This window comes from Larus michahellis, chromosome 6, assembly GCF_964199755.1.
Source record: "Larus michahellis chromosome 6, bLarMic1.1, whole genome shotgun sequence".
NCBI classification, from domain to species: domain Eukaryota; kingdom Metazoa; phylum Chordata; class Aves; order Charadriiformes; family Laridae; genus Larus; species Larus michahellis.
The window spans coordinates 67225939-67246026 of record NC_133901.1 but is presented as its reverse complement, the minus strand read 5'-3'; the positions used below and the strand labels follow the sequence as shown (position 1 = coordinate 67246026).

The 20088-nt window shown below is 42.9% G+C and overlaps 1 protein-coding gene across 2 annotated transcripts; it reads left to right on the top strand.

Moving 5' to 3' along the window:
* Positions 1–19681, top strand: RGS10 (regulator of G protein signaling 10). 2 transcript variants are annotated; one of them, XM_074592323.1, is made up of 5 exons: positions 1–142; positions 6244–6362; positions 7837–7923; positions 14853–14996; positions 18553–19665. In XM_074592323.1, the coding sequence occupies exons 1-5, from the start codon at positions 94–96 to the stop codon at positions 18697–18699; spliced, it is 546 nt and encodes a 181-aa protein (XP_074448424.1). In that variant the 5' UTR covers positions 1–93; the 3' UTR covers positions 18700–19665. The 2 variants fall into 2 exon arrangements, with proteins under 2 accessions (XP_074448424.1, XP_074448425.1); XM_074592324.1 differs by lacking the exon at positions 1–142 and adding an exon at positions 1132–1280 and having other exon boundaries at positions 18553–19681.
* Positions 19682–20088: the final 407 nt, after the last annotated feature.

Genomic DNA, 20088 nt, shown 5'->3' with positions numbered 1-20088 from the left:
GGCGCGGCCACGGCGCCTGTCAGGGGGGCGGCGGGAAGCGGCGCGGGGAGCGGGGAAGGCGCGGCCGCCCCCTCCGGCTCCGGGCAGCCCGAGATGTTTAACCGGGCCGTCAGCCGCCTCAGCAGGAAGCGCCCGCCGTCAGGTAAGGGGGGAGCGGGAGCGGCCATCCCACCCCCGGCCGCATGAGGGAGGGCCGCGCGTCTCCTTCCACCGGGCGGCGGGGGAGGGAAGCGTGGCCGAGCCCCGTCCCGGCGGCGGGGGGGGCCTGGCACGGAGCGGGTCTGCCGGGCTGAGGGCAGCCGGGGGAGCTCGGGTCCCGTTACCTGGGCCTTGCCGGTTCCCGCCTCCAGCCGGGCTGAGCGGGCTCAAACTCATCCGTAGGGCGGTTCGCCGCGCTCTGGAGCGGTGCCTTGGGTTTCACATCGCGTCCGGCGTGGCCGCGGCTCTGCCCGCCCCTGGGTGACCGGCCGGCGGGGGTCCGGCGCGATGAACGACCCATCGGGACGGAACCGCGGCTCTGGCCGCTCCGGAGGCTGCTGTGGGGAACGGGGGTCTGCTCGGGTTTATGCCTCATCAGCCAGATTTTAATTGCCAGCTGCTGCCTGTCGCTGTTACTGGTAGCGAGGCGGTAGCCCAGAACCTGAAGAATCAGAGCCTGGTTCTTCAAGCTCTGAATTGTCTTTGGAGAGTTTGGAAGGGAGCGTTTTAAACCAGAAAGGAAGTTACCAAGGTGCAACAGATAATAGGACTTCGCAGTTCGCTCAGCAGACAGGCGTTGTAACGTCTATGTGCTCTTATGGAGCGCCCCGTGGCACGCTATTGCTGGTGCTGGAAGTCCATCGATTCAAAAAATATACGTCACTGCTAAAACAATTGGGGTAAAAGTTACAAAATCAGAATCCTGGAAAATAATACTGCGTTTTGTAACGTGCAGTAAGAAGTTACAACCTTTCTAAGAAAAGCCAAACGTCTAGAGTTGGGTTTTTTTGGGTATGTGTCCTTTTTTTTTTTTTTTTTTGAAGGAGAGATGTCTGGTGAGCACTTCCAGAGATGCTACAAAAGCAGAACGTCCCTTTAGTTTCCTTCCTTATAGTTAAAAGTGGAATCCAATAGCCATCTGTTGTTAGAGACAGTCAAAAGAGGATGTTGAGGCTCATGCTTTGAACAACCAAAGCATGCAAAGGGCAGCCCTTCTGCAGGGAAAAGGTCTAAAATTCAGCTGCTACTAGGAAAAAATTGGTTTGTGAGGATTCATCCAGTGGCGCTTGGATACATGGAAAGTAAGGGAATTTTCTCTTTTCAGCTGCCTACTTATGATTTTTCCCGCTGTTTCATAACCTTGGATTTATTAATTCCAGACTGGAGACTGTTGCTGGATAGGGACTCTGGTGACCGTAGGAGAAGACAAGGTATTCAGAATACGTTTAAAGTAATAATAAAGGTTTGTGGCTCGCAGCTTTATGATCTAGGTGACAAAGGGGAAAATGGAGGCGGTGTGATCAGAAGTTCTTCAAGAAGAAATTGTTAAGGCTTTTCTTGATGTTGCATATTTAAATATAGAATAAGGAATATGCTGTTTACATGGTGCTTTTGTCACATCTCCTGTTTGTGTGCCGGCTGTCTTGTTCAGGAGTTTGCAGAAGGTGTGTGGGGGAAAGAGGCAGTTAGAATAGGTGTTTAGGTGAGGGATGCATCCAGCAGGATCCTGCAAAGTGTGTGGGTCCGTGACGCAGGATACGGTTCCACGCAGGCCGCTGTATCAACAGCCGGGGAATGACAGCAGCTTGGGACACCGCTGTAGTGCATAGCTCTTCTGGAAGGCAGACAGATTAGCATGTCTACCTCAATTAGCTACATCTGAATATCTCTAAAAGTTTGATGGATTCCCACTTTTTTTTTTTTTTGTGGTTCTCAAAAGCCAGGGCCCAAACCATGAATTTTGACCTGCAAAGTTGTACATTTGGATGTTATTGACACTTTCTGTGGTTTCAGTCCAAGTTCCTGTTTGGAGAATGCAACTATTTGCCCCTTTTTGATACCGCACTTCAACTGATAATTAGTGTTATTAGTGCTGCACTTACCATTGTATCTGTCACTTACAAAGAGCCTTTATCCGCGGTCTAATGCGGCAGTACTATTGTGTGGTAGGGGACAGCAGCTTCTCTAAGAAGCTTCTCAAAAATAACCCTCCAGCTAATGTAACTGCCTATTTGTTGGCTTAGCATAGGGCTCTCCTCTAAAATAATGCTGCTGTTAAAATAAGCACTTAGTCATTTGCTGCGTTTGTAGGAGCAGCTGCACGTCGTGCGGGCAGTTGTGTGTTACGGCCGTACACTCAGTGGAAAGTTTGCTTCAGCAGAGGCTCTGCAATTGTGCTCTGCTTTGTTGGCTTTCTCTGCCTCTTGGTTTCTGACCTGTCTAAAAGATAGCAAGCGCTCTCCTGTGACATTAAGAAACGTAGTTAGCACATTTATAATCTGTCATACGTTGTGTGTGTTCCTTTTACAGAAATATTGGTGGAAGAGCTGCCATTTTATAATACTTTTTTTTGAGGCACAAAATTATCTCCTACTTTTCAGTAACAGCAAATGTCTGCCTTCCTCATTTAAATGATCATATTAATGTATACATTTTCGTTGTTAACCATTGGTATTGAGCTTTTTGTTTCCAAGCGTGTATTACATAATTTCGTCACTAGGTGATTTTAACAGGAGAAAGTTACCTTTATAAATAACAAACAGAAAAATAGGTTTCAGGAGGGTCATTCATGTAATTACATTTATTGCAGTATTGCCTTCTGAAATAAATTGTTTCAGACTTTCATTAAATTGAACTTCAGTGGAAGTATAATTTTTAAGCTAATTTAGTAATGTGTTATGGGATATGAATTTGGAGATTAGCTTCTTGAATCATTTTTAGGGAAGACCTCTTTCCTGTCTTTTAAGCTCTTAAAATAATCCAGAAATCACACATCAAATCTGCTAAATGAAACGTGCCCGTGGGGTGGGAAGTTGTGATCCTAACTGGGGAGGGTGTCACTTTTGTATCAGAAGAATTGTTTGTGATGGTGTATTTAATGGGTCATGATAAAAATACCAGCAGTTTTAATATCCTTGTAAAATTTCAGGGCGTTTCCTACTGTCATGTGTCACGTACAGCCTGTCCACACTTGCGCTGAGGGAGGGAACGTTCATGTTTTATGGCGGTGGCAAAGGAACACTGAACATGGGGATTAATGGTACTCAGCCCGGAGGGAGAGACCTTGATCAGTGCCATGTCCAGCACACAGACCTGAGCCCTCCAGAGCTGTTGGCACGTTCCCTGGGGTGGCTTTGGCCCCAGCCAGCCGAGTTGCCACTGGCGTGGCTGGCAGGGTGGTACCCGCCAGGCGATGTCCCCAGCAGGGCTGGTTGGATGCAGTTGCTGTGTTTTTTGGGGACTGCTCAGGAGAAGAGCTGTGCTGCACTACCTGACAGCAGGATCTAAGAGCGTTCTCTGGCCTCCTGTGTTTATTGTGTACAAGCAGTTCGAGGGTCTGCCTCCAGCGGGACACTACGGCTGGTGTCCCCTTTCCTCGGTGTGGACTGATGCTGGGAGCTGTAGCCTGGGCTGAGCTGCGATTGCGGCTGCTCGTGGCACAGTACTTTTTGGGTTGTGGGGAGATGATTAAGTGGGGAAACAAACTAAGTAACAAGAGTCCTGTACAACAAGGCTCAGCAGAGGGGACATTAGGAAGAAGTCGTGCAGGTCCTCCCTTCAACACCAAATTTTTCTCTACTAAGGCTGTAGGAGGAAAAGGTAGGGAGAAAGGGAGCAGGTCATAGGAGAGCGCAGGTTTTGGAGGGTGACAAGGAGGAGTGAGGGGAACGTGGATGGAGTTGGGTTGTGCTGGATAGGCTGGAAGTGAGAGGAAGCTGGGGAGAATGATGATCAGGGAGGATAGAGAATGGCCAGCAACATCGTGAGCGACCAGTGAAAGCAGCCAAGGGGAAGCAGGCTGAAGTATCCTGGGTGCGTGGAAGCACTTCTTCCTGCCTTTTTGTCTGCTCACCAGAAATTTTTTTTTAGGTTCTCATGGTGCTGGGTCTGCCCTGTATTGCACTGGCTCATTGAAATACATGCTTTTCAAAGTCATCATTAATGTCCACTTAAAATTTGTTTGGAAAAGGAACACTAGAATTAAAATCTCACTCCCATATGTTCTGTGCTAAATCATATATTAAATAAGGCAATGGCCTGGTTCTTCAGGCCGTTAGCAGCTGTATACACAGAGCTGCCATTGTGCTTGCAGGCGAGAGCGATCAAAACAAGAGATTCAGGCTCCTCAGAGGTAATTGTGTTCTGCTCCAATGTACTTGTCTATTCCCACTTAAATCTCACAGATTTTATTGAGATTAGGTGCTCAGATACTTTGAGTCAGGTTCCTAAAATAAATTTTGCAAGCGATAATTAAGAACCACATCCTTTTGCATGAGGGGAGGGGAAACCGAAGCACAGTTAACTTGCTGTGCTCTTGTGTCACGTGTGAAGTCTGCAGTAGTGGTTTGGAGACGATCCTCAGGTTCTGTTTCTTGACCTTTAACCAGCAGACTGCATGTTTCTCGTGCAGAGCTGTAGCTATACTTGCTGCTTTGGAGACCAGTCTGCTACAGTCCTTCCCCAAATTGGTTGCGATCTTGGATCCTGAAAGGTTTTGCGCAGGCATAGAGCCGTGCTTTCAATGTGATGAAATTTCAGGTTGGTTCTGTAACTGCATCCGAGAGCGAGAGCAGGACAGGCAAAGGAGAGACAGGATTTACATGTGAAAAATGTAGCTTGCAGCAACCATTTGCTCCATCATTTCAGATGCGTTCCTTGCGTTTATGTCTGTATTTACTTGGGGCCTGAGTGTAGATCTCTCAGTATTAGGCAACGGGTATGGAATCCACAGCTCCTGAAAGTTTACCTTCTTTCCAGCATTGTACTTTTTCCTGTATAAACCGCCCCCCCCCCCATTCCTACGAAGGGAGAAGAGGAGATGTTCATTCATTTAAAACAGTGGTCCATCTCACTGTTAGAAAAACAAATAGACTCTACAGGTTCCTACCGACCAAAACCCAGTAGGCTTTGCTGGTGTGCCAATATTTTGTAGGGCTTTAGCCTTAGCATTTATCATTCTAGCTACCAGCTGAAAAGGGCATCTGATAGCATAGCTCTGCATCGATAGTTTTTTGAGATACTTGCTGAGGTTTAGTTTCATGGTGGAGGAAGGGTTTTTTAACAGAGCTGCAGCAGAAGTTACTAAGATCCGTATTTCCAATAAGTTGGTAGGGAGAAGAGAAGGGGTTATAAAAATAAACAGAAGATGTACTGATTACAGTAAGAGTTTTGTGCACCTTCCCGGGGTGTAGAGGAGCTCTTAGCCTGACTTCTCATGGCCTGCACTCCTGCCGCCTTCCCTGGGCGTTTCGTGTGTGAGAGGAAAGGAGGCCAAGTGCTTCATGTCTGTTCTAGAGTTTTTCAGATCAGCAGTAAAATTCCTGGAGTCTTCCCGAGTAATAGGTTTTCTGATGGGTGGCCAGCAAGCATTTTTTGTGGCATCACCAGCCTTGGATGTAACGTACTTGTCCCTGGGATAGGAAAATTCAGAAATGTGTACCATCTCTCCTACCTGTGAGAACGCTGGCTGGCAGATAAGATGTGGGCACAGTCCAGTGCACCTTATAAAAGCAGAATTTCAGTGGACTTGAAAATAAACAAGCAACAAATACCCGAATACCACTTGCCCCATAGCAGGTTGACTCAGCTGGAATGAGGCTCCTCTGCCAGCTGTCTTTCCTCCCGTTGGGCTGGGTTAGCATATTGGACTTGTTCTCCTGCTAAACAAAGCATTATTTTTCTTTCTCTCTTTGCCTTTCCTGACCAGGATTTGCTTGATAGAAGCCAATGTCATTGACAGTGCCAGAACAAAAGGCAAATGGTCCTTATACTGCACAGGCTGTGGTCATTGTGTTCCACATGCAAAAGGTGCTTGAACTCCTATAAAACAGTGACAGTGCCTGCTTACATGCTCATGAATTATTTAACTGCAAGGCATTTTTGCCTCCTTACAGGCAAAGCAGATTCAAATATGTGTGTGTGTTTATTTTCAGTTTTATGGTGTTTCCTTTAAAGAGAGCAGCTGTAATCCAAGGGCGCAGAGGGCAATGGGGAAGAAATGCATGTGACATTAATCACTTCTAACAAAGATATAATTTTTTCCAGAGATAAATGACAGCGAGGGTCATCCAAGCAGCAGCCACCAAACCTTGAAAGGAACCTCCAAATGGGCTACATCACTGGAGAACCTCCTCGAAGATCCAGAAGGAGTGAAACGATTTAGGGTTGCTATATTAACTATGGATATTTATATAAACTGAAATTAGGATTTAAAGCTGACTGAGTCTCAGCATAAATGGCATAGTTGTGCCAGTGCTGCAAGCACGTAGGCATGCATCCTTCTAGATACGTACCCTGAGCAGAGGTGGCAGAGTTGGAGCTGTGGCATTTGCTGAGCTTCTGAGGTAGTGCCTTTTGCCTGCTGCTGCTGCAGCTTGCTCTCGTAAGGCACAAGGGAGACTTTTGGTTGCATCTTTCTAATTGAATCTATCAGCTGTTGTAAGGATGAACAAGTTACTGTTGGATAAATGGCAGTCCCTGAGCCCCTCATCTCTCTTGCCAAGTGTTGTTTATCACGGAGGACTGATCCTGCGCTCTTTGTTCTCATACGTTGTTCTTACTTAAGCAATGACTTACCACTGACAGCTCCTGAATCCGAGAACTCTGTGTGGCCCTTATTCTGTGTTGCGGCAGCTGTACTGAAAAGAATTCCCTTTAAGTTTACTACAAAGTGTGGGTTCATGCAGCTGAAAATGCTGGCTTGAGGCTTAATTAGGTGAGGGTGGCGAGTTGGTTTTTCAAGGACTTCTTGCCACGTTACCTACAGGAGTAGGAACTACCTTCTTGAAGATGGTTTTGCCCTACCACGCACTGGTAAAATGCACTGGGATAAAATGGTTTCCTGCCAGACTGGTTTGAAAAGTGATGTAAACCAGAATTACAAAAAAACACTGTGATTCAGAATTCTTTAGAAAAAAAAGTAATCTTGGTGCTATTTAATTCTTGGCATTACTTAACCTCTATTTTCTAAAACTTGAAAGTGAAAACTGATGATCTCAGAGCTATAAATATTTAAGTCATTATTTTTTATAAAGAACTTCAATGTACGTTTTTTCCCCCATTTTAAAACATGCCTCACTTTTGGAGGAATGTGCTTTGTTTAAACACTGTCTGGAGAACGTAAATACATCTTCTCCTTTAGTTTACTTGAGTGAATTTATTGCCACTGATGATCATGTTTAGAAACACTTTTATTTGTAGAGATTTTACTCATTAAAAAATCAGAAAGATACTAGATGAGAATCTCAAGTGATCTGTGGCTCTCATTAAAATAGTTCATTATGCTCAGCTGCTAATGAATTCGTATATTTTTGGATTTCCCTTTGAGTCATGACTGTAAAATTGCTCGAATTATTTAAGGGAGACTGAAGAAACTCTCTTGTTAGTTGCTGATATGCTCTGGGATTAAAAGTAGCTCATCATTCTCCAGGAATGGGCTTTCAAAGTGCTGAACATATGATGGTTTATTTGTGTCTTGGTAGTGCCTGCAGAAGTTTTGTTACACTGGATTACGTAAACTCATACCGTGGTAAGGCTAGCCGTAGGCGGCTTCTAGTTTTAATAGCTATAGTAGGAAGAGAGGAAAACAATTGAGAAATTGGATCCTAATGTTTGTTTGTTTGTTTTTCTTTTCCCTAGGAATTTTTAAAGAAAGAATTTAGTGAAGAAAACGTTTTGTTCTGGCTGGCATGTGAAGAATTTAAGAAAACACAGGGAAAAAAACAGGTATGTTTCCTAAATACATTTTACTTCTCAACAAACTTTCCGTAGCAGAGCTGGAGTTATAACGTTTCTGTTGCATAATATGCTTCATATGAGTGCAAATAAATACATTTGAAGGAATTGCACTGAAATCAGGGTGGTGGAATTGTTTGGAAACAAAGCTGGTTCTATATCAAATCAAAACAAAGTGATGAAATTGTTAGGTTTCCCATGTTTTGAAAACTCTGGACTTTTTGTTGTTGCTTGGGAATAGCAAAAGGTTTAATTCAGTGATGTTGCATCATCATGCTTGAAAATATAAAGATGTTTCATTCAGGACTTTTTTTGAAGCATGGTGGCTATTACGTGAAAATATACACCGTTATAATAATTTAGTAGAACATAAAAATAACGAATAGTGCAAACAAAAGGCTTTACAATACCAAAATGAAAAGTTTTGCCTTCTCAAGTTACAAGTTACAAAACAAAAGAAATTGAGGGTCCATTTAGACTTTTTAGTTTAAATATTTATTCAAATTGATACATACCTGCAGAGCATTTTCATTTTCATGAAAACTTTATTTTTCTAGTAGAAAATATTGTATTGGAAGTCTTTCAACCAGCCACTTCCAGTAAGTTTTTTCCACTGCTTGGATCTCTGTCTACATTTAGATCCACCAGGCACACAGGATCCACTTTCACATTTAGGCTTTGAAGCCTATAGAGTCAGGCCTAAGGTATGTACCATGTTTTGTTTGCTTGTTTCTGAAAAAAAAAAAAGTGATTTTTTAAAAATTTTTTTTTAGGAATTCCATATTTATATGATCTTTGAGACAAGGATTCTGTAAGCATGAAATGAAGTAGTTTCAAGCCTCCAGCTGAGCGTCATTGAGCAGCATTGAGAGTCAGGCTCCTAAATCCCATAAGCCCTTTTTTTGAAATCCTACCTTTATGCTTTCCATATGTGTGCAGCTCTTGTTGCCAAAGGGAGCATTTTAGAAGGCAACAAGTGCAAATGTACAGCCCCTTTTGCACTCTCCTGGCCAAAGTAAGCAGAGCTGGGAAAATACCATTTAAACCTTCTTCAAATGGGACCATACATGCTTTGAGTAGTGTCAGAAACGTCAGGGAATAGGAATGAAGTGGGGGAACTGGGCTACTAGGGGTCTTACAAAGTGCAAGTGTAAGCCCAAAAAAACCCTGGATTTTCATCAAAACGTTTTTTTGAGAGGGGAGCCTCCTTTCTGTAAACATTCTCTATTTTGTGCTGAAAAAGCATTCCCCTCAAAACGATTTGTTGTTTCAGTTGTGAATATTTTGTGGTATTGATAAATCCATCAAAAATACAAAAATAATAATTTTTGCAAGAAGAGGAAAACATTCAATTTGACTGCACTCTGTAATATTTAGCACTATTTCAGTTTTGTGTCTTTAGTTGCTTCCCTCCCTCATTAAGGTCCGCACACATAGTCTTCGGAAAAAAACAACTAATTGGGCTATTTTTCTGTAAGATGCTTAAGAGGCCTAAAGAGAAATAAAGCAAATGACATGGGATAAAAGAGGGAACCATGCTTGATGACACTGTGATGGCAGCAGCGTCGCTGGCTGGAGTGAGGCCAGGAGTTCTCCTCTCCCCTTGCCTGTAAGGGGCTGTTCCAGCTGCAGGCTCTCTGGGTGGCACTGGAATTGCCTCCTGTCCAGGTGAGTGTGGTACCATCAGTCCCTGGTTCTGCTTTGGCACAAGCTGCAGATCTCATTATTGTCAGTCTGTGACACAGCATTTCCTCTCTTTTGTCCCCAAATGTCCATACAGCATGTCGGCTGATATGTTCGATATGCTGGGCTGGGGATCTGGGTATTCTGGATCTCTGCTCCCTACTCCATTAAAATCTTTTGCAGTCTGAGCTGATGAAGCAGAAGTCAACATCACAGTGCACGACCAAACAGGAAGAACCCTTTGCTTTGTACAGGGCAGTGTTTTTTCTATGTACATCATACACTGGCCTTGGTAAGAGATACGTAGCCTTTCCTTGGTACCCCTCAGACAGGTATCAAACTGCATTTTCAAATGGAAATGAAAGTGGAAAATCCTTCTGTTAAGGTCCCACGTTTTGCAGTGGGATAATAATCATATTTTCCCTTGCTCAATAATTTCAGTCTTTTTAGCTATTTTAGGATTGTGCATGCTAGTACAGGAAATGGTGAACTGATGTATAGAGGAGATATAACTTAATAAAGTTGTGAATGAATTGCCAAATGAATGGATAGAGACTTAACTAGGTTCCACTTAGCTTAATTATTCAGTACCAGTCATTACACAGTATAGTCAATCTGGACTCCAGTACTGCCAAAGCTATTACAACCGGCTAGAATAAACATGCTTTAGAATGACACAGATTTACAGTAAATTTTTATAGCTACTGCTTATGGATGGTTTTGTTTAGATAATTTACAAAGCTAGAAAAAGCACTAAAATTAGAAATCTTTCCAGTGTTTATGGTAGCATGAAGCATGAATTTGTCTTCTGAAAGCGACTCCTGTAGAAATCACTTTATATCTATCTAATGTGAGCAAAATATTCTAAAAAAACTTTTTACTTATTTTGTAACCTGCTTCTCATTAAAACTGGTTTACCACAGAAACTAGCTTATAGACATTTAGACTTTTGGTCAGATGAAGCTGATTTCAATTTAACCCAGATCCAATGGGATTCCCCCCCCCATTTTTAAAGTAGAAGACAAACTTTTCATTACTTGACATGAGGGTGTTAGTGTGGGTTTTTTCTTGGTCAGTTTAAACTTGCAGGTAGGTCACCACCTGGTCAGTAGATTAAGTGTCCGTTGTGCCTGATGCTGTTGTCATCCCTCCAGTGGCAGCCTGGAGCGGCGTTTGGTTTTGCATAGGCTGCTGTACCGTATTTACCAGGCTCACCAAATGTGCTGTCCTTCCCTCCTGTCCTTTCTGGTCGTCACAGGTAGATGCAGGCTCACCCTGCTCCTGCTTTCTGCCGGTTCTGTGTAACTGTGTTAGTGCCATCCTAAGAATGTATCCTGGGCCTTTCCTCAGAGCTTATTATATTTGATTTGGTCGTCACTCTAACCGCAGTCACGAGGGCACTGCCTAGAAGCTGACATATCAAGCCAACACAGGCAGATCTTGCAAGATGCTGTGCAGATACATCTTCTCTGTCCCCTTCCTCTCGCGTGTGACCCACTGCGCAGGCAGGATTGCTCCATCACAGCAGCAGAGGCAGCGCTGGCAAGAAGCAGCCAGGCTTTTGGCTGTTGTGTTGGCTCTAGACTAATGGTGGGTAGTCAGGAGAAGGCAGAAACGGAGTTCAGACCAGACTGCTCCATGAGCCTGTGTTTGCTTTACTGTTATTTTCCTAATACAAAATGCATGCATGTTTCATGGACCAGCAGAGATTTTCAGCATCTGCAGAGCTAGACAGCAAGCAGGCTATGTTACTGGTCTAGGCAGGTTTTAGATGGACTGGATTCAGCCTGTCTTCTTGCAGCATGGAAGTCCAAACTCCTCCCCTTAATACACATTTATGTATTTTTAAAGATCCACATAATACACATGTATTTTTTAAAAAAATTATGTTCTTTCTTTATCATTCCTTTACAACTGAAGTTAAAATAGAAATGTAATTTTTAGCGAAGGCTGAGGAAGGACTTAGGTCAAGTCCATTTGTAGCAGTGAGCTCTGCTGCCACCCATATGGTCCTCATCTTAGGACAGATATTTAATTATTAAAATGGGAGTGGTGGGGATAAGTGAATAAAATTTAACTTTAAATATTTTGTTGGAGTTAGTCATATGCTGTTGTGTTTGTGACTGTTAATGAAATAAACAACATGTCCATTGTGCTACTTCCTAAGGTTTAAATGTTTCTTCTGTTGCATCTGAGCTTTAAAAATAAATCACAGATTGTAATAAATGCTTCAAACAACAGGGACTCTTTTCAGCTATTGCTAAAACCCACCAAAATACCCGTGTCGAGAAGTTCTGTAGAGAACAATTTCAGAACAAAGGACACCTATTCAAGAGTTTCTTCTGCCTCTTCCCATGTGGAATGTGGCCGTGGTTAAGCAGGACTGGGTAATGCTGCACAGCTGCTCACTGCTGGAGCCTGTTCTGATGAGCATCTGGGACTTCCATTTACCTCATTTGGGAACCACACATGCTTGAGAGCTGAATTTGACCTTAGGAAAGGAAGTGGGAAAGAATATTGTATCCACTTGAAATAGTGAGGGGGATTTCTGTAGACAGAACTTCATACTCCAAATGGGAGTTTGGCACGCATGCTGGGGCGAGCACACAGATGTAAGTGAAAAGTGCCAGAAATCCTTTAATAACCACCTGTGAACAAGATTCCAGTTTAAGTGTTTAAATTCCAGAGTAGAGTCCCCCGTGCTGAGGCATTCGTTTCAGACTGACGCAGAACCAAGAATGCCACCCACTGAACGGGGAATGTCGCTGTCTGCTCCGCTTGAACCTGACTCTCCCTGAATGTTACTTGGGGGATGTAGAAACATACCGGCAGCTTTAACTGTACTTTCTTTAAAAAAATAAAAATATTGTAGTTAAACTGATGGTCTACTACTGAAGCACAGAGGTAGTGTAAGAGTTGTCCCGTGTGCAGCAGCAGCAGAACCTGCAATGTTTAGACGTGCATTTCTGTATTTCCCCATTACTATAAAGCCAGGTCCCTTGTGTCTCTCCAGCGACCCCATCTCCCTACCACAGCACTTTCACTTCCTTTCTTTGTCATTCTTCCCCACAAAATCCAGAGATCCTCCTCATTTCACCAACCTCCCACACAATGTCTTGTTTCCCCCTGTGTACTTTAAACTTCCTCTCAGCACTTCTGGTTTCACGTTTCTCCTCCAGCCTTGCTCGCTGCTCTTTCTCTGCAGTGCCCAGCTTGCTCCTGTGTTACTTCGGCAAGCAGCACCTTGTGTTGCAGCTGACGCGGAGCTACGTGTGCGTTGATTAACCAGCCACTAAGTACCTGCTGGCTGTTCAAGTAGAGTAAATAACTTTTAAACATATATTGCAGCTTTTTCCTTAGTGCACGTGCTGCTTTTTCTCTCCCTTTCCTTTCTCTCACCCTTCTTTTTCATTGAATCAACAGAAGGGTAATTATTTCTCCGTCCTTTGCCCCTCTCTTAAATATGGTTGAAGGTGGACAGCAAGTTCAGAAGTTGTTTAGCTAGGACTGACAGACAGTACAGTCACTTAACGCTTGCTCATGTGATTGTAGCTAAAGGTACCTTTACTGTGTCTGCATTAGGGTATTAACTTTACCAATTAAAGCAGTCACACCTCTGATCGATTGGATTAATTGCTCATTTAGAACAAACATGGCTGACCGAGTCCTCCCTGATCTGTGAGAGTGAAAAGATTGGAAATTGTTATAAAACAGTTATTGTGACCTAGTGCACCTGACACATGATGTTTTACCCGCCAGATGAATACTCTGTATTAAACAGGAATAGTCCTGGAAAATATATGTCTACTTCAGCAGTGAGAGAGTTAACTCTTGAGGCCCTGTGAATTGTCAAGCACATGTAGCTTTTCTTCTAATTATCCCCAAATGTTGATTCTCAGCTGTAAAACATGAAAGAAATTCTGTGACTCCTTCATGGGCAAGAGTTTAAATGTTTCCTTCCTCAAGCCCGCTTCCCATGAAAGATGCAGCCCGTTAATTGGCGCTGGGCTGGAGATGTGGTTGCTCGTTAGATGTACAGTGGGGAACAGGGACAAGTGCCGGTGGCTTGTGATCGTACAGTGCCTGCTGCTGCATGGGCCTTGTTTTCACAGCATCATAGAATGGTTCAGGTCGGAAGGGATCATCCAGTTCCACCCCCTGCCCTGGGCAGGGACACCTCCCACCAGACCAGGTTGCTCCAAGCCCCGTCCAGCCTGGCCTTGAACCCCTCCAGGGATGGGGCAGCCACAGCTTCTCTGGGCAACCTGGGCCAGGGGCTCACCACCCCCACAGCAAAGAATTTCTTCCTGATATCTAATCTAAATCTACCCTCTTCCAGTTTTCAGTGTGCAGAATTCAGATTGCAGCAGGGGAGCTCACCTCCTGGCTGCTTTGGCTCTCTTCTCTCCCACTGCCTTTCTCTTATCCGACTTTTTCGTCAAGGGGGAGCTTGCATTGAATTTCAGAGGACCGTGGCCACTCATTTACTGCTTTGAAGCCTAAATATACTAGGTGGGGTCAAAATGTTATCATTACTGATTTATCAGGAGAAGACCACTGAAACAGGATTGCTGAAATCAGGGCAAACAGTAACAAACTGCTTCATGCAAGTCACACCTTCTCGTATTTATCAGCTTTCAGAGGCTCTTGAGAGTCTTATCTTTACCATTAGCCAAAAAAATACTTGTTTTTTTTTTTTTAATCATGTAGCCAGAGTTGCACGTGAGCTGCCCTGAGGTAAAAACGTGGTTATGACAAAGCATATAGTATGACAAGTCAGCAGCACTAACTTCACTTGGTTTTGCCTTGCAGCAAGTTTCCACAGTGCTTTTTCCCTCCGGGTTCCTTGCATATGTTGATTATCTGTTAGTAAAAATAGTAAATAGTGAAGACAAGGCCTAGTTGATGAAGCTGAGCAGTTTTACACAGGATTCTCAGATTCAGACGTGACACCCTGCTGTTTAATCGAAGTGCCAAATACTGGTAGCTTCCACTAATGTCAGTGCAGTTGGCCTGCAGAGATGTTTTTCCTCCAGTACAAATGAATATACACAAATAAGGTAATCTATGTGTATTTTTTTGTTTGTTTCTTGTTTTCTTTTTTAATTCAGACTATGTTGTGGTTTTAAGATGTGAACCTCAAGAAGTGACCCAGAGCAGTCTCCAATAAAACATTAACAAATACAGAGAATATTCCCACAGCAAATAATTCTGTAAATAAATATGTCCTTTTGCAGATGCAAGAAAAAGCTAAAGAAATTTACATGACTTTCCTGTCCAGTAAAGCTTCCTCCCAAGTCAACGTTGAAGGGCAGTCCCGTTTGAATGAGACCATTTTGGAGACACCTCACCCTCTCATGTTTCAGAAGCTCCAGGACCAGGTAAAGTTATTTCCTTCAAGAACAGAGTTTCTTTAGTTTTTGCCTGCTTTTAATGGGCTCTGCTTTCCAAGCACAAGCTAGTGTAAGGAAGGTGGGAATCTGCCTACTGCTACCTGTTGAATAGGTAGGCATGGAGCTGGGTTGCTTCCATATTGTGGATATTATTAATGCAGCCGCTCTGAGGCTGGATTCATCGTACCCCAGGTTCTTGGCCCCATCTAACTAGGGCCAATTAGTTAAAAGGCTCCACTAATTCCAGTTTAGGACTTTCCTGGAAAATTGGATGAAGTTTTGTCCTGGGTTCTTCTGCCAGTAGCTTGAGAATCATCCAGCTGACTGACTTTGTGCCTACGTTTTCCTGTGTATTCACTTGCGCTGAGTCATTGCTGATGTTTGTTTCCGTAGTTGCCACTGGTTTCCTTGAGAGATCAAGATTCTTCACTTTGCTTTGTTTTGGTATTTATATTGATACGAATATAATGCCATTTCCTGAAGAGCCTCCTCTTCTGTAACACACAAAGCTTAAAAGAGGAGTTGGTATCTGCTTTGCCTTCTCCTATAGATCTTGGGAGTTCTGGTAGAAATTAGGTGGCATTTTGCAGGCATGTCTTTTGGTGGTAAATTTTCTTGATATTTAGCTTATTTTAATGCTTAAGTTGTAAAGTGAGTCATTCTTATCTGCAGCTTTCCAGCACTTGCAGTCTGTGCTATTTTTAATTCCTGTACAATCCTCAGGACTACCTGTATTTTCCATTTGGCTCTTTTCTTTTGTGGAGAAACAGCACACTGATTTAAATAGTGTTTTCAACCCATTTCACATCAGATACCAAATACGTTAGTTGGGCTGGATCAAGTGAAGTGGTCTAAGGATTAAAGGCTCTGCTGTCTTTCAAGCAAGTTCCAGGTCTTTAGCAGTGGGAATGTCTGAAACTCAATGTGAAGAAGCAAAGTTTTTCGTGGATGAACTTCTGACTTGAGAGAAGGGAAAGAAAATGTTGTGGTAAATCTAAGTACTGCGGTTCAGGGTGGGTGATTGCGAGGGTGAAGCTGGAGAGACTACTGAAGTTATAATGTTTTGCAGTTTTACAGATGAACGTGCACATGAACAGCCAGGGATTAGTAACACCTGAACTGGAAACATGCTAGACCAGTGGTAGAGGAATCCCACTAGTGTGGGAAGAAAGTCTGTAAACTTTTAAAATCAAATGCAGGGCATTTATGGGTTGTTGCAGGTTTCCACTGCTTGAAGCTTCTGTTTATTGCTGTGAGATAATAGTTCAGGAAGAGTTATGGTCGTCTCTGGTTTTCAATCCTTATAAAGTTATGAACAGTGGTGTAATTTGTTCTTTGAAGAACACTGTTAACTGCTGCTGGCACTGTGTGTCTGAAGTATAAAAAGGCAGAGCTTGAAAGCCACAGTCTGGTCTACAACATTACTGGTAACTAGCACTTCAGTTCTCCAGAGACCTCCTGATTGAAATGGGGCTACTTGTGGGGTGCGGTTCTGTGCTCGTGGGATGCCCTGCAGCAAAGAGCTTGGAGGCAGTTCTTCAAGCTGAATTGTTTTAAAGTGGTTCATCTATAGATTTCAAAATATTATGGGGTAAATGTTCCCGCTCCACGGAGGCGATTAGAGGAGGGGAAGGAAAAAGAGAATTTTGCCTTTGCACATGGTTATAAAATCTGTCTATTCTGTGCATTTGGCTGACCAGACTCCAGGAGATTTTGATCTGAGAGTGCTCTTTTTCTCTGGGAGATGCTTTAAATGATACCAGGAACAAGAGGGGTCTAAGTTCTTGACACTGACTTACGACGTTTTAGCAAGTGATGTCTTCCTTACAATTTTTTTTTCCCTTGAGGTAGTTGGGTAAATTTAATTGTGTTGTAGTTAGCCAACACCAGGAGGTGTAATTTGACTTTGCTTAACTGTATTGATTTGGGTCTACATTGAGAGGGTATTTTGGGATTTTTAGTCTTCAAACACGTAGCTTAGAAAGCATGATTTACACTGTTCTAAACATGAATTTAAATCTTTAAATATGTAAACAAACAGTGGTTAGTAAAATGCTTCATCTGATTTATTTGCAAGGGGAATATTTCAGCAAACGCACAGACAAGATCAGTCAAGTTTTGTGTGTTTGCCTTTGTCTGTCCAGGTTCCTTGAGGATGTGAAATGAAAAAGCAGTTTGAGGTTATTTTTTTTTTTCCTCCCAACTGACAGTTGTGTTGCCCAGTTGTACTAACAGTTAGAAATGAGGCCCGTAAAGGTAAAGCTCCAGTTATCCACACATGGATTATCCACACATGCAGGTCAGAATCCAGAAATCCCTCTTGGAAATTTAGTTACTCTTGAGTACCATAAAATGTGATCAGTCATGAAGCATGACTCAGAGAGGCTCCGCCAGTGAAATAATAGGCAGAGGGTGATGTAGGCTTTGGTTTTGCCTCAATTATAGTTTTGAGGTTTGCTTTTTTCCTTCCCCTCTTTTTCAAGACCAAGCAAAATATAGTCCTGACCTTAACACCTGAACAGATTCCAGGCTTCTTTTGTGTTCAGAAAACACCAAATGAGTTCTAGCTTTTTTTTGTCTGAAATGCGTATAAATAGAAGACAAAGCAGTTGTGTTGAGGGACGAGCCTAAACTCCAGCCCTGGGAGAGAAAAGCTGACTTCGTGCTTCCATGCTGTCTGTGTTACTGGCTGTGGGAATAAGGGCACGTCCTGGGCTAGTGAAAAGCCTGATGGCACAAGTTTAATCCATCACCAATTCTAAACCACACTAACTGGCAAATTACATCTGTACCAGATCAGCTTTTTGTGGCAGGTACCTACAACATTTCTGATCTGTCCTGAAACCCGTCTTGGCATTTGGTTTTGTACTAATCTAAAAAGGATAGGAGGGTTGGCGTAAGTTTAAGAAACATTGGTTAAACAAGTTGTTTCAGTCTAGATTTCAGTTTGCAGTTTCAGTATTTGTGTAAAGTATTTAGTGGCTGTTCATAATTATCCAGTGTTCTGCATGTATAATGAGCTGTTCTGTAATGTTCAAGAGTAACTGCAGTCAGAAGGTGCCTAAAAGGTACCTCTTTGTCTTCAGCTGTGCTTCGTCCCTCTCAATGTCTTCCGACTACCCTGCCAGAAGGACGCCCTGGGTAGGCTGTGGTGGCTCTGCAGAGCTGAGGCTGCCGAGGGAGGGGACCAGGTCACGTCCTGGCTTGCCCACCCCTGCAGTTATCTGACCATCAGCTGTGAAATCCTACCTGGTGACCACGGCGTGTGACCTCCTGCTTTTCAGTATTAGGTTTTCAAAGTTGGCTATTGTGAAAACCATAATCCGATTCTTAAACTAATACGGACATTATTGCAAAACAGCGACTGTGGAACCGAAAATATTGTTTGCGGCCCGTTTTGAGAGTTTGAAGTGTGTTTTAATGTCACGCTTTTTAGTAATGCTTTAGTACTAACAGAACAAAAATACATTAGAATTCGTACACTGTCCTCTCATTTAAAATCTAGTTTTGTTTAGGTTTTTGTGTTTTTTTCCCCTCTTACCAGATATTCAATCTCATGAAATACGACAGCTACAGCCGCTTCTTAAAGTCAGACATCTTCCTAAACCATAAGAAGTCGGAGGAGCAAGAGGAGAATTCACCAGAGGCTCAGACTGCAGCTAAAAGGGCATCAAGAATTTACAACACATGAGACAATGAATCTCTTCAGGAGAGGCAATACAATAACTAAATTACACTCAGGAACAGTCTAGGTTTATAGCAGTTACATTTAGGGCTTGAAAAGCTCAAAACCTTTTTAGGAGATACTTACCTTCTTAATTGCTTGAATGACTAATTGTTTTTGCATGATAGCTAATAACCAAACACCCATGGAAAGACTGTTTCTTAGCTAAAAGGCTGAGGTATTCCTCCATAGCATGAATTGCATTTCATATTTCACAAGTTAAAAGGCTTTAAATTTTTGTATTTTCTTTTGTGAGGCATCATGATGATGAGAAATGGGAGACAGGGTGGCGATTTCTTTATTTTTGCCTTGTAATTTTTATTTGTGATCGGCTTTTACATCTGGAATTGCTGGGAGAAGCTATGGAGGAATGCATTTCACGTTACTTTGTGGATGAGTCATTCACAGCAAACTTAATCATGAAGGGACAGCATCTTTCAGGGCTAAGCTCAATAGAATCCAGTCCCTTCCTATGTAGCTTTTCTTTCAAGGTGATACCTGTCTTGCTTTGCCTTTGTTGTTGAATCAAAACACTTCTCTAGTCATGATTTTAATTTCTGTATTTCCTAAGTTTCCCCCATTTTTTTGCAGTAGACAATCACCTTCAGAGGATGGAGTGACTTGTATTCCCTTGGGAACAAAATCTCTAAGATAGAGGGAATCTCTGAAGAACTTCTAACGGCTGTTAGGAAACCTGACAGTTAATATCCCACTCTGGGCACACTGATTTCAGCAAAGCTTGTCTGGGGCATGTCCTGCATGTCAGCGTAACACCAACCATCCAGTGTTGGATGCTGGTATTGGGAAGTATCTGGTCTCTTCTAGGTCTCCTGAGCAATCCTGCTCTGTGCAGCAAGAACACTTTGGCAAAGGACCGACCAACAAAGTCTGGCTTTGTTTTACTAAAATCTTTCTATTAAAATCACCTGGTCTAATTTTCTTTGCCCTGGAGAAGTGTTTCAGGGTTTCCTAATCATAACTTTTGATAGCTGCAGTGGAACAAGGGGCTGAGATTGTGGTTTAGCCATTTGCACATCAAGCATGAGACAAAGGGGAATTTATTTCTGCCCAGAGCAATCAAAGATGAAATGTCAGGGTGGTAAAGGAAGATGCTCCCAATGAGCCTTCCATATTGTCCTGGGACTGTGTCAGAGCTGAAAAGCACATTTTGGCGTACAGTTTTTCATGTGTTCATATATTTTTGAATTAATTCACTGCAGTGTTACTAAATTGCAGTTTAAGTTGGGAAAGCCTGTTAGCTACATGCTCTATTTACAAGCTTTGCAGTGTGTAGTCTAGCTGTTTCACATTCATTATTTACTCTTTCATTTTTTTGCACTGCTTTTCTTGAACTTT